The sequence below is a fragment of the Pinus tabuliformis genome, chromosome 1_2, assembly GCF_031772625.1.
Source record: "Pinus tabuliformis cultivar Carrire ecotype Pingquan chromosome 1_2, CPIR1, whole genome shotgun sequence".
In the NCBI taxonomy this organism is placed as follows: domain Eukaryota; kingdom Viridiplantae; phylum Streptophyta; class Pinopsida; order Pinales; family Pinaceae; genus Pinus; species Pinus tabuliformis.
Window position 1 is genome coordinate 1090298488 of NC_142298.1, and position 15112 is coordinate 1090313599.

At 36.7% G+C, this 15112-nt stretch overlaps 1 protein-coding gene across 1 annotated transcript; it reads left to right on the plus strand.

Moving 5' to 3' along the window:
• Positions 1-12759: 12759 nt before the first annotated feature.
• On the plus strand, positions 12760-14311 carry LOC149209979 (putative GEM-like protein 8). Its single transcript, XM_089394336.1, has 4 exons — positions 12760-13128; positions 13247-13294; positions 13374-13648; positions 13979-14311. The coding sequence occupies exons 1-4, from the start codon at positions 12921-12923 to the stop codon at positions 14150-14152; spliced, it is 705 nt and encodes a 234-aa protein (XP_089250462.1). The 5' UTR covers positions 12760-12920; the 3' UTR covers positions 14153-14311.
• The last annotated feature ends 801 nt before the right edge of the window (positions 14312-15112 follow it).

The window sequence follows — 15112 nt, forward strand, 5'->3', positions numbered from 1 at the left end:
CCCAGGGTCCAAAATAGGAATCTCCTCTACTTTGACAAGCCTCACACTCTTCCAAACGAGATCAAAGAGGTATGTAATATTTCCTCACAAAAGCTCAATTATGAAGACTAAGTTCCAACAACATTTCACTTCAAAAATATTCAGCTTTCAAACTCCCAAGTAACCAGCCCAATGCTTCATTTTATAGTGCAAAGGAAGGAGGTTATAGGTCCACCTATGAAGGGATAGAGTCCTCCTTCAAAGGGATAAGCTACTCACATCAAGGGGTTAGCTCCTTAAGGTATGGGATGCATGAACCTTAAAGGAGCAAACTTGCCACCTCAAGATTCCTTCCAGAAGCTTCTAGAAATGACTCAAAGTGAGTTTTTAAGAGTATACTTGCGCCTTTTTTACTTTTACAGGGGTCTACACCCATTACACAGAGACAGAGCGATCAGGTGCGCAGGGGACATGGCCTTTAGATGCGAGACCGCAGGTAATGCTAAGAGAAAGTGTAGAACCAGAGTTTTATAGACTTTTGAGGGCTTTCTCTTATTTTCAAGGCTTGATATGAAGAACTGAGACCTAAGACTTGCAAAGGAGGAAAGTATGAGTGGTGATGGACTCACACAGATTGCAAAATGTCAAGGTGACAATTTTTTTGCAACAAACTTCTATGCAATTTTCAGTGGAAGTGCCCCTAGCGTGCATCCTAGCTTGAAATCTACCTTGTGCAGTTTCAAGAGCCTTGTGGTCAAAACTCTAGTCAACCATAGTCAATCATAGTGGAACATAATGAAACCATGGCCAACCATAATGAAATGATGCTTAACAACATTGAAACTATGATCAACCATTCTTAACTATAGTCAAACATGACCAATCATGCTCAACCATTATCAGTCATTGTTAAACCATGGTCAAATTTTAGTTAAATAATGGTCAACCATAATCAAACAATAATTAAACCATGGTCAAGCACAGTCAAACCATGGTCTACCATATTTAAGGAAAATGAACCATGGACAGTCATATAGACAACCATTGTCAAAGTAAAGTCAATCATAGTCAGGTCATGGTCAACCATAGTCAAATATAGTTGAACATAGTCAACCATGCTTGAACATACTTAAACCATGCTCAACCATAGTCAAATCATGGTCAATCGTAGTGGAACCATGGTTAATCATGCTCAACCATAATCAAATCATGGTCAACCATCATCAACATGTTTAAGATGGATAACCATAATCAATCATTGTCAACCATAGTCTACCATTGTGAACATGGCCGCCTATAGTCAACCATGGTTATCCATGTTCTACAATTTTTAACCATGCTTAACATGTTCAACCATGGTCGACCACATTCAATCATAAGAAACATTTTTCAACCATGGAAAACAATAGTCAATAATACTCTATTATAAACTTTTGTTTAATGTGGACATCATGGCCTACATAGTCAACATTCCCAACATTGTTAAACATTGTAACCCATATTCAATATGGGCATGAAAGGAAATTATGGATGAACACATTCATTTATACATAAATGTTGGCAAACTTGTCTCCACCTTCAATAAACCATAAGTTGGCGATAGTAAAGCATGGTTTAACCAACACAACATGGTCAAACATGGTGTGTTATCACAAAATCAAGCACTGAAGGGCTGCTGATCAAGTAGACTCTGTGTAACTGTTTCAGACCAGACTCTTGGCTAAGGATTAGCCTCCCTAACCTGAGAGGGCTCTCTCAAAACAAACTACTGATTGTGATTAACACTAAGAGGGCTAACTCTTGAAATGAAAACTTAATAACATGCTGGTTGGACAGACAACATAAGATTTCTTCCATTGGGCTCATGGAGTCAAACACCATTCCAGTAAACTATCAACTACTCATTCATGGAAGTCAAGGCATATAATGTCTAAACACTCAAAACATTTCTCAAAGGAACCTCAACTCATAAATATGCACAGGAAATCTGAGCAACTAGGTGAATTCAGAGTGATTGCACATCTATGGAGCTGTAAAATATGAAAGATAAGACAAAACCACATACATCTTGAGCATTTGAACACAATATGAATCTTGAGAAGAAAAAGTAATCTATTATATTACTGCAACAAGTCTTTTACATAAGCAAATATAAAACTCTGTTTTCAATAACATCCAACCCTCATTACATCATAGTTTTTACTATATATAGGAAAACAAAATTAACTACTTTGAGTCTCCTCCTCTAGCATGAGGGGAGCTCGATCACTTATCATTAACTATCCTTATCTATTTTAAACAAACTCATTAAATACACAAAGTGTTGAGCTGTAATTACAAAGAGTCCTAATCAAACTAAAACTCTAATTTCATCTCCTCGTAGCATGATTCTTTTCTTGATCTTTGACAGCTGTCTTCTGTTGGTTAGGCTGAGATGACTGAGCTACAGGTGCAAGGAACGCTGACTTTGGATACCTGAAGGCGCTGATGGATCATTTATCATTAGGATCAAAACCCCTATTTTTATGGTCCCTGTCTCCTACCATCCTCCGAAAATCAAGCAACATGTCCCAGCTCCTTTAATATCCCAAAACTTACGAGCCTCACCATACTTCAAATGCGTTGGAAGCTTCATGGATAGCCAGGTGTATGAACCAAAAAGATACTCCTCGTATGCCATTCTGCTAAACCCTAACTTGTCATAAAGTAGCTTTACAAAAGTTTAACTTGAGACAAAAATTTTACCTTTACCAAAAGGTCCACCTGTCATTCTCTGAATAGCCAGGATAGCCTTGAGTGATATCTCTTTCATTACTTTGGCGTTTCCTTCAAAAATCTGCTGACCTCACCATTAAACTGCTCATCTTCCTTATAAAACAGCACCTACAGCAGTTTCGTAGCGTGCTACGAAACTGCTGTTTTTGCTAAAACAGAGTATATTTGCCTTGAAACTTTTTTTTCTTAGACTCATGACTTCTTCAGACCCTTTCTACAGGTGTTAGGGACCTAGATGATTTCAAAATGATGGAGCTTAAACAAAATTTATCAAAACTTAGAAAGGCACCTTTCCCTTTAAATCAGTGAGCTAGTTTACCTAGCTTCTTCTTCAAATTGGTAACCTCCTTCTTCAAAGCTTTGTTTTCTGATCTCAGGCTCATGTTCATTGTCATCAAGGGTATCTTCAACAACAGCTTTAGTAGCACTATCATTTGAGAAAACTTTCCTTCACTTCAGCTTCATATTTAACCCATAAATCTGCAATCGAACCAACTACTCCCATATGTTCTGGCTGAAAAATATGTCTTGAGACAGAGCTCGTAATTTCTCACAGAAGACGTATTTCGAAAAACTGAAGGAGGTTTTTGTGAAAAAATCCGTACTTAACAAAAACCTCTTTTTTTTTTTTAAAACACTACTCCAGCTGCCCAGAATCTGTCTTTGAAGAAGATGTGTAAAACAGGAAATTAAAAACTGCACCTACAGCAGTTTCGTAGCGCAACTTTAGTCACTCGTTTCTCCCAGCTCATAATCAATTTGAAGAAACTGAAAGAGGTTTTTCTAGTTCAGTATGTTAGGAATAAAAACCTCTTTCAGTTTTCGAAAATATACTTTCATCTGCTCTAAATACCTCCTGGAAGTTGACTACTTAAAGCAGAGAAATCTGCCTGTAGAAATATGCGGTGAGACTAGAGTCCGCCTTTTACTTTGGCATAATCCAGGTCCACTGACACCATCCTTTACTCAATAGTCAGACAACACATCATCTAGAGATTCCAACAGTTCATTATACTTCTTAGCTAATGAACCGGGTGTTATAAAATTATCATGAGCTTTTGTTCTATCTGCTGCTTTTTTTACTCTGGTTTGCATCCACAGGAGTTGAAACATCACGTAACCGTTTCCTTAATATAGAGGGAGTATTCATAAAGTTCTTGGCAGCACTCTTCAGTATAGATCCTGGGCTCTTGTCATTGAAAGCAGATCCCCATGGGTTGCCAGGAGGAGTAAAACAATCAACTGATGACATTATCATTTGCCGCACACCAAGTGGACTATATGCCTGATGAAGATAGCCACATGAATTAATCAAATCACAATTAGCAGATGGAATATCCCAATTTGACAGACGAGGTGGCTCATAAAACAAGGACTCAGAATTTGGATTTTCTGATTGAACATCAGTATTACCCCCAGCACCCATTTCACAAACCACCTTCCTATTAACATCAGCTGTCATTTACAGTGAAGCTGATTGAGGACTTTTATCCAGGTTAGCAAGCTTTAAACTCTCACTAGAAGGCAAGCAAACCTGTAGCAGCCCATCACAGTGCCGTAACTCAGATGAATTACAAACTCCACCATCAATTTGCAGAAACAGGCTTTTCTATGCATATATCATATTCCCCAAATTTATCAAGAATCCATGCACAATACCTTCATTTTAATTTGTCACAAACTCACCTGTCTCTGCCATGTGTCTTTTGATTTCTTCCTAGCAGCAGCCTGGAAATAGCTGCACAATGTTAACTGTGCCTTGGGAGATAGTATATCTTTACAGCAAGGGCAAGAGCTGAAGCAACCATCATAAAATCAACAAAAACACCAAGAAGAAGAAGCTAAGATCGAGCCTGCCAGCAAAGATGTCTTAGATCAGCGAATCCCCAATTTCATAGCGCAGCCAGTGCAAAATTATGAGTTATGCGCTACGAAATCACCTAAACAATGTTGCGCTGCGAAACTGCTAAAAGGATCTATGCGCTGCGGAAATACTTTGTCTTTAAGCTAGTCTGAGCAATTTTGGTAACAAAATTTTCAGTGATAACAGTGGCTCCACTTGGGATAGTGTGCCCTTGTGGTACACTAAGAACTCGTATGTCCAGTGCCTTATCCATTTATGACAAACAGAAATTTGCTTGACAAGCATCCCTTTCCAGCTCCTTGGGCCTTCACCTCGGGCTTAAACTTGATGATCACTGTAGGAGAAAGAAATCTACATCTACTGAAAAATAAATGCTCAGTCAACCTTGAGCTTATTTGCATTTTCCTACCTACCTACCCTAACAATTCAAACTTTCCTCAGCTCAATCAATATGAAATTTCCAATGCAGCCAATCATTTGTCTCATATGATATTTGATTTCTTTGACTGCATCAGAGTTCAGAGCCAATATGATAGTGTGATCACCGCTGCCACTGAAATTGTCTCTGACTGCATCGGAGTTCAGAGCCAATATGATAGTGTGATGACCGCTGCCACTGAAATTGTCTCTGATCTTTATAGGAAAACTGAAACACTGGAGAGTGAAACTCTTCCATGTAATCAGCTATAGGATCCCAGAATACATGATCAGCTTGATGATGATTCTTGTAACTTTTAGGTTGTGCCAACTGATCTTCAACGACAATGTTCAGTTCCTCAATCGTGAAAGAGAAAGGAACCAGCATTCTCTCCTTGCGTTCTACCATAGAAACCTTCTGAAAATAATGATCATGATTATGAAAACTATATGCCTGAATTTGACCTTCTAAACCTTCAATTTCTTTTTCAAGGTCCTCAGCAAATTCATCCAAAAATCTCATCCTATCCTCTGCCTTGCAGTCAAAGGATTTTAGATATGAGGACAAGGACAAAGAAAAAGACTCATTTGTTTCTTCTTTACTATGATCATTATTCCATTGTTTGAAACCTTCAACTGAGGGAGAGTTTGCCACCTCCTCTTACCTATCTATCCATTCCTCCAAAAACATAAGACAAAAGTCTTGAAATGACTTAATGGATTTGACAGGAAAGCTTTCAACCCACTGTTTGCATTTCCCTTGAAGTGAATCATAGAATAACATAATGCAAACATCCTCATGTTTAACTCTAAGAAGCTGTGCAAATTCACAAAAATCTGATATATGCTTCAAGGTTAAACTCAAATCTTCTCCATTGAATTTTGGACCATTCCTTAGAAAATATGCATCCTTGGGAAAATGATTTGGGAAACCATGAATTCCTGAAAAATCTATGCATGCATACCTTGAAATAAGAATGGTAGCATTTGGGTACTTCATAACTCCATTGGAATCACCATGAACCTATGAATTTCGAACTCTTCAACAATGGAGTCGCCAAGGTAGATTTGCAGCCTCAAAAACCTTCTCTGAGCTCCTGCTACCTTCAGAAGTTCAGCTTCATAATTTCGGGAATGAGTAATCTTCAAACTCCCGGCAGACGCACCAAAATGTTATCACAAAATCAAGCACTGAAGGGCTGCTGATCAGGTAGACTCTGTGTAACTGTTTCAGACCAGACTCTTGGCTAAGGATTAGCCTCCCTAACCTGAGAGGGCTCTCTCAAAACAAACTATTGATTGTGATTAACACTAAGAGGGCTAACTCTTGAAATGAAAACTTAATAACATGCTGGTTGGACAGACAACATAAGATTTCTTCCATTGGGCTCATGGAGTCAAACACCATTCCAGTAAACTATCAACTACTCATTCATGGAAGTCAAGGCATATAATGTCTAAACACTCAAAACATTTCTCAAAGGAACCTCAACTCATAAATATGCACAGGAAATCTGAGCAACTAGGTGAATTCAGAGTGATTGCACATCTATGGAGCTGTAAAATATGAAAGATAAGACAAAACCACATACATCTTGAGCATTTGAACACAATATGAATCTTGAGAAGAAAAAGTAATCTATTATATTACTGCAACAAGTCTTTTACATAAGAAAATATAAAACTCTGTTTTCAATAACATCCAACCCTCATTACATCAGTGTTTTTACTATATATATGAAAACAAAATTAACTACTTTGAGTCTCCTCCTCTAGCATGAGGGGAGCTCGATCACTTATCATTAACTATCCTTATCTATTTTAAACAGACTCATTAAATACACAAAGTGTTGAGCTGTAATTACAAAGAGTCCTAATCAAACTAAAACTCTAATTTCATCTCCTCGTAGCATGATTCTTTTCTTGATCTTTGACAGCTGTCTTTTGTTGGTTAGGCTGAGATGACTGAGGTATAGGTGCAAGGAACGCTGACTTTGGATACCTGAAGGCGCTGATGGATCATTTATCATTAGGATCAAAACCCCTATTTTTATGGTCCCTGTCTCCTACCATCCTCCGAAAATCAAGCAACATGTCCCAGCTCCTTTAATATCCCAAAACTTACGAGCCTCACCATACTTCGAATGTGTTGGAAGCTTCATGGATAGCCAGGTGTATGAACCAAAAAGATACTCCTCTTATGCCATTCTGCTAAACCCTAACTTGTCATAAAGTAGCTTTACAAAAGTTTAACTTGAGACAAAAATTTTACCTTTACCAAAAGGTCCACCTGTCATTCTCTGAATAGCCAGGATAGCCTTGAGTGATATCTCTTTCATTACTTTGGCGTTTCCTTCAAAAATCTGCTGACCTCACCATTAAACTGCTCATCTTCCTTATAAAACAGCACCTACAGCAGTTTCGTAGCGCGCTACGAAACTGCTGTTTTTGCTAAAACAGAGTATATTTGCCTTGAAACGTTTTTTGCTTAGACTCATGACTTCTTCAGACCCTTTCTACATGAGTTAGGGACCTAGATGATTTCAAAATGATGGAGCTTAAACAAAATTTATCAAAACTTAGAAAGGCACCTTTCCCTTTAAATCAGTGAGCTAGTTTACCTAGCTTCTTCTTCAAATTGGTAACCTCCTTCTTCAAAGATTTGTTTTCTGATCTCAGGCTCATGTTCATTGTCATCAAGGGTATCTTCAACAACAGCTTTAGTAGCACTATCATTTGAGAAAACTTTCCTTCACTTCAGCTTCATATTTAACCCATAAATCTGCAATCGAACCAACTACTCCCATATGTTCTGGCTGAAAAATATGTCTTGAGACAGAGCTTATAATTTCTCACAGAAGACGTATTTCGAAAAACTGAAGGAGGTTTTTGTGAAAAAATCCATAATTAAGAAAAACCTCTTTTGGTTTTTTAAAAAACTACTCCAGCTGCCCAGAATCTGTCTTTGAAGAAGATGTGTAAAACAGGAAATTAAAAACGGCACCTACAGCAGTTTCATAGCGCAACTTTAGTCACTCGTTTCTCCCAGCTCATAATCAATTTGAAGAAACTGAAAAAGGTTTTTCTAGTTCCGTATGTTAGGAATAAAAACCTCTTTCAGTTTTAGAAAATATACTTTCATCTGCTCTAAATACCTCCTGGAAGTGGACTACTTAAAGCAGAGAAATCTGCCTGTAGAAATATGTGATGAGACTAGAGTCCGCCTTTTACTTTGGCATAATCCAGGTCCACTGACACCATCCTTTACTCAATAGTCAGACAACACATCATCTAGAGATTCCAACAGTTCATTATACTTCTTAGCTAATGAACCGGGTGTTATAAAACTATCATGAGCTTTTGTTCTATCTGCTGCTTTTTTTACTCTGGTTTGCATCCACAGGAGTTGAAACATCACGTAACCGTTTCCTTAATATAGAGGGAGTATTCATAAAGTTCTTGGCAGCACTCTTCAGTATAGATCCTCGGCTCTTGTCATTGAAAGCAGATCCCCATGGGTTGCCAGGAGGAGTAAAACAATCAACTGATGACATTATCATTTGCCGCACACCAAGTGGACTATATGCCTGATGAAGATAGCCACATGAATTAATCAAATCACAATTAACAGATGGAATATCCCAATTTGACAGACGAGGTGGCTCATAAAACAAGGACTCAGAATTTGGATTTTCTGATTGAACATCAGTATTACCCCCAGCACCCATTTCACAAACCACCTTCCTATTAACATCAGCTGTCATTTACAGTGAAGCTGATTGAGGACTTTTATCCAGGTTAGCAAGCTTTAAACTTTCACTAGAAGGCAAGCAAACCTATAGCAACCCATCACAGTGCCGTAACTCAGATGAATTACAAACTCCACCATCAATTTGCAGAAACAGGCTTTTCTATGCATATATCATATTCCCCAAATTTATCAAGAATCCATGCACAATGCCTTCATTTTCATTTGTCACAAACTCACCTGTCTCTGCCATGTGTCTTTTGATTTCTTCCTAGCAGCAGCCTGGAAATAGCTGCACAATGTTAACTGTGCCTTGGGAGATAGTATATCTTTACAGCAGGGGCAAGAGCTGAAGCAACCATCATAAAATCAACAAAAACACCAAGAAGAAGAAGCTAAGATCGAGCCTGCCAGCGAAGATGTCTCAGATCAGCGAATCCCCAATTTCGTAGCGCAGCCAGTGCAAAATTATGAGTTATGCGCTACGAAATCACCTAAACAATGTTGCGCTGCGAAACTGCTAAAAGGATCTATGCGCTGCGGAAATACTTTGTCTTTAAGCTAGTCTGAGCAATTTTGGTAACAAAATTTTCAGTGATAACATGGTGGACGTGTTTCAACATGGAAAACTTTGCCTTCATTCAATAAACATGATCGACCATATTCAACCATGGTCAAACATACCCAACAACGTTCAACCCATCACCCAAAATTAACCAGAGACAACCATAGTCAACCATAGCCACCCTTATTCAACCTTCTTCATAATGGTTGACTATGGAAAACCATTGTCTACCAATAATGGCTACGTAAAGTTAACCACGGGAAACCATGCTCAACCACATTCATTTATATGAAATGTGGTCCAGAATGCTTAACCATGGTTAAACATTTTTGAACGCGTTAATGAGCAATATATGTCGTTACAATGTGATGCATAAGAAATGACGTCATAGTGTGATGTACTTCAAACATCATTGTCATTAGACAAGAGAATGATGTCACAATTTGATAAGCAGAACCATTAACAACCATGCTTAATCATGTTAGCTATATCAACCATGATCTTCCATTGGTTGATTGAGGTCAAAAATAGTCAACCATGGTCATATGTGGTTGATAAAAGTCAATGATAAAAAATAATGGCAATGAGGTTCAACATGGTTAAGATAGCTAACCATGTTTAACAAAGGTAAAATGTGGCTAAAGCATGATAAACAATGGTCTACATGGTTGAAAATGGTTAATTGTGATAGTCAACATGGCCAAGATGGTCAACCATGGCCGACATGGGCATCATGGTTAGCCATGGTCAGCCACAGTCATCTACAGGTAAATGACAACACATCTAGTCTAAAATGTTTAGACACGATTCATCATATGTTGACCATAGTGAACCATGGTCAACCATGGTCAAGTAAGCTTAACCATGGTCAAATCGTGGGGGATTCACCTTGTTGACGAATACCTTACCATGTTCATTCATAAAGGGGATTTTTAAATGTTGAAAATAGAGTCAATATATTGTAGGTATTGAGGAGGGATGTTGAGCAAGGAGAATTATAGGTATTCATGGGTATACAAAGGGGTATCTAGTTAAACAATGGGATGTCTAATAAAAAGAGGAGTTACTTTTATTAGATATTGGTATTGGTAGGGTGTTCAAAAAAATGATTTTGGGAGGTTTTTATCAATATCTAGTGAGATTAGAGTATTTTTTAATATCTAATGAATGTAGGCAATATAACATAGGCTAACTAGGTGGAGACCCCATGGGCCAAACATGGTCACGAAGTTCAACCATAGTTGACATTGCTCAACCATGGTAAACCATGTTCATTCATGCACAACCATTGTCAACTATAGTCAACCATGGACAACCTAGTACACCATGGTCAAACTAGTAATATCCATGGTTAGCATGGACAACATGGAATAGAATCTTCATGGTCAACCATAATCTGTCCATCTTAAACCATAGTCAACGATGTTCAAACATGGTGAAGCAATCTTAACTATGGTTAAACATGGTCACAAAGTTTAGCCATGGTTAACCTTGTTCAACAATGTAACATAAATGCATTGTTACGTTAATGGTTGACCATAGCGAATTATGGTCAACCTTGTCAACCCTCCTCAACCATTAAAGTAACATTAATGTAAAGAATAATGTAACATTAACATTAACTAATGTACATGGTTGATAAGTAGTATTGTAACAATGCTCAACAATAATGTAACATAAATCAATTGTTATAGTAATGGTCAACCATGGTCAACCTCGTCAACCTTCTTCAACTATAGTGAACCATCATCAACCATCAATAATTGTTCCTAGCCAACTATAGTGAACCATCATCAACCATAAATAATTGTTGCCAACCATGGTTAACCATTTTTTACCATGGTCATCCCTCCTCAACAATTTTTAAACATAGTTAGACAATGTGAACCATAGTCAAAAATTTTCCACACACACGACAATCATCAACTAGCATAACCACATCAATTAAGTGGTTGATATACACTGATTGGAACCATTTTCTACTTTCATACACCAAGCAGTGCCATTATAAGTGCAAAATGATACATATCAACATATATCAACCACTTCATTGATGTAATTGTGCTAGTTATATATATGAGAATAAAATTAAATTTTAACACACACATACACATACATATAAAAGAGAATATTAGGTTTGGAATATGTCCTAAAACTGCTTGTTCTTCGCTAAGGGCTCATCCCCAAACATAAGGAAACAGGTTAACGACCCAAGACCTAGAGGTATCTGGGAGGAGTGAAAGTCCGCCCCCTTAAGGACCATTAGTGGATAATGCCAAGTGACATAGTTTTCTTTGAATAATAGTGATGAGTCAACCTGCATTCGTGGAAAACAACCAATAATAGCTATCTCCACTACTAGTTTGACAATTATATTATGATAGATTTTCCATATATATATATATATATATATATATATAACTTTGAAAAAACATAAATATAATCAAAATAATTATTTCTAAAATTATTTTGAAAAGTACCATAAATTTAATTTTAAAAAAATTTGAAATCCATGTTACGAATATCCTTTAATGTTTAAATTAAAAGGCAAGTAGTTAGATGTTTCCAAAAATTATAACAGAACGATTCCACGGAATTTTTTTAATGGACATGTTATATGTTAAAGTAGATGGTAAGTTTCCCAACATAATGTTGCTTGGGCTACGGTCGAGTTATATGCCCATACGTTGATGTTTATCAGAATATGATGCAAATTGTTGGAAGCCATCCTTAAGGTGTGAGGTGTGAGAAGGTCAAGACATAATTACTTATATATATATATATAGTAAATAAGATATAGCTGCTCCTTGTTGGTAGGATACATGATATGGTGGAGTGGAGTTTCCCTTATTTGGGGAAAGTGGATAGGTATGAGTGAAGGTAGTGAATAGTGACCGACTAAAGTTATTGAATATATGAGTGAAGTTAGTGAATAGTCACCGACCAAAGTTATTGAATATATGAGCGAAGTTAGTGAATAGTCACCCATATTTAAAAACATGAATGAATTTGGTGTATCGCCACTAGATAGCAACTACCATCCACAAACTTTGTCCTCGTGCATAAATTTCCCAAGCTACTTGTTTCACTAATCAGAAATTTCATTGAAAACGAAAGTAAGGTGATATTCCTCATAGAAAGCGAAGAAAGATCTTGTACAACTAAAGATCTTGTACAACTACTCATTCCCTCAATATCTAAGTGCATAAATTTCCCAAGCTACTACCGATTTCAGCCATTTGGAATTTGATAACTAAGTGGAAAGATCTGTTAGAACTTCTCATCCTTACTTTATTCATATTCCATGCTTTCTTTATTAGATTCTAAGCAATAATGCTTTTACATTCACTTTACTTGATTCTAGAGACTACCACTTTCACATTAGATTAATGTGGAAATCATTTGAACGAATCGAAGCCAAGGTCTGTTACAGATAAATATAAGTGTAAATCCCCTCTCCACAGGGACGTTGTAATTGATTTCTATTTCTTTGCCTGACATAGTAGGAGAAATATACAATTTCGAGATTATTTTTTGTAGAATTTTCAGAAGGAAAGAGCAGAATCAAGGGGATGGGATTTACAGAAAGGCCTACTTCAATTCCTCGCACTAGATCACTTGAAATTCATGAAAAAAGAGGTGATCACCATACAGATGATGCCCATCACAGAAACAAGAAGCAACATGAACGTCCTCTTCCTGTTGGAGTCCCCGGAAAACCTCCCGGGGAGGCACGCCCTAGTGATGAGGACAGGCCCCTCATGAGCCCCTATGGAATGTGTAAGGATTAGGTTTACTTCATCTATGAAAAATAATTATGTGATACACTTATTCATGAATTCAGGGTTTTGAATTTTACTTTTTTGACCTAATTTTCCTGTTACTCGTTTCAACATAGGTCCAATGATTAATTTCGGCGGAAGGGCTGAAGATTTGGCCGAACACTGTAAGTTTCACTATAATCTAATACTTAGTTTTGAATTTTCTTGTAACAACTGCTGAATGGTGTTGTTATTCATTTACAGTCAAACTTAGCAAGAGTGTGTCTGATACACTGAAGGGAAAGCTGATTTTGGGCGCCGAAATAGTTACAAAAGGTGGGGTGGACAATTTGTTCAAGGAGCTCTTCAGTGTTGAGCCAGAAGAGAAGCTCCTGAAATCCTTTGCCTGTTATTTGTGTACCACCACTGAACCTGTGGCCGGTGTAATCTTTATATCAACTCAGAAAATTGCCTTCTGTAGTGAACGTCGACTGGCTTTCAGTTCTCCTTCTGGAGGATTGGGCAGGAGTTATTACCGGGTATGTGGATTTAAGCTCTTACATGTTTATCTTTCCTTATTGTTTATTATTAGTTAATATTTCTTTTTTAAAGTTTCCCAAAGGTGAGGTTACCTCATAATCTTGTCTAAGGGGAATTTAACTGAGACTTAATAATATCTAGGAGTGTTTTAACAACCTACTTTATTATCATTTATCTAAAATTCCAAAGACTATTATCGGTTAATATTCAATCAAAATTTCAAATCACTATCTATCTAAAACCTCATAGACTATTACCCATTAATATTCTATCAAGATTTCAGATCTTTTTCTGAAATACTGTTTCTGCTTTGATGGAGTGTTGTGCAGGTTGTCATACCAGTAAAAGAGGTGAGTTCAGTATATTCATGTGAGAATTCTGAAAAGCATTCAGAGAAATATATAAAGATCCACACAGTAGATAAGGGTGAGTTTTGGTTCATGGGCTTTATCAACTTCAACAAAGCTCTCAAATATATGAAGACAGCTGTGGAATCTGCTTAGCATGAAAGAGGTTGTGGAGTCTGGTTAACAATTGAACCATCCTAGTATCAGTTGGAAGGTATCAAAGAGTTAAGAGTTCTGGAAGGAAAGATGGTTTGTTCAAGTTCAATATATTTGTTTGATTATCATAACAGTTATGCACATTTGAATTAAAAAACACCTATATATAATCCTGAAGAGTGTACTTTGGTAGACAAACACCTATATATAATCCTGAAGAGTGTACTTTGGTAGACCCATCTTTAGTAGAGATGGGTGGGCCGTTTCTATAATTATTAATATTCTAAGTATCTTGTGGTCCAAATAATTTTGGTACCAAGTTAGCTTTGAAAGTCCGAGAAAAACAGTAAGTTGTTGTTAATTTTTTTTTTTAAATTTTATTTGATGTAAAGACACTTGTATTCTTCAGCAGTATTTTCATTTAAATCGAGGTAAATTTTAAATTTTATTTTTCTTCCCGGTCAGAACTAAATTAATTCTATTTTATTTTACGTGTGCAAAATTTTGATTTTGTTTTTAATCATATCTGAATTGGTTAGTGTTAAGTTTACCCGGTAAATTTTAAATTTTGAAAGTCAGAACTAAATTAAAATTTTGGAAGCCAGAACTAAATTAATTCTATTTTATTTTAGGTAAATATACACTTTGGCTGAGCTCTCAGTAAAGTTTTGAATTTTATTTTTGTTGAATATATTAATAACATAGTTTTTCTAACTAATATTATATTCTTTAATAGCATAAATTCACAAAAATACTAGCACACCAACTAGAAGCTTTTCAGAGATAATAGACATTTTGATTGACAACAAAAGCAATTTTCCCCACACAAAATGAAATGTCCATTAAATTTCAATTTTGGGACCAATTCCATCCAAATGATTCAAACTAGAGGGTATGTGAAAATGCAATAGCTCTAATGTCATTTAATCGCTGAGTGATTTCCACGGTACCACCAATATA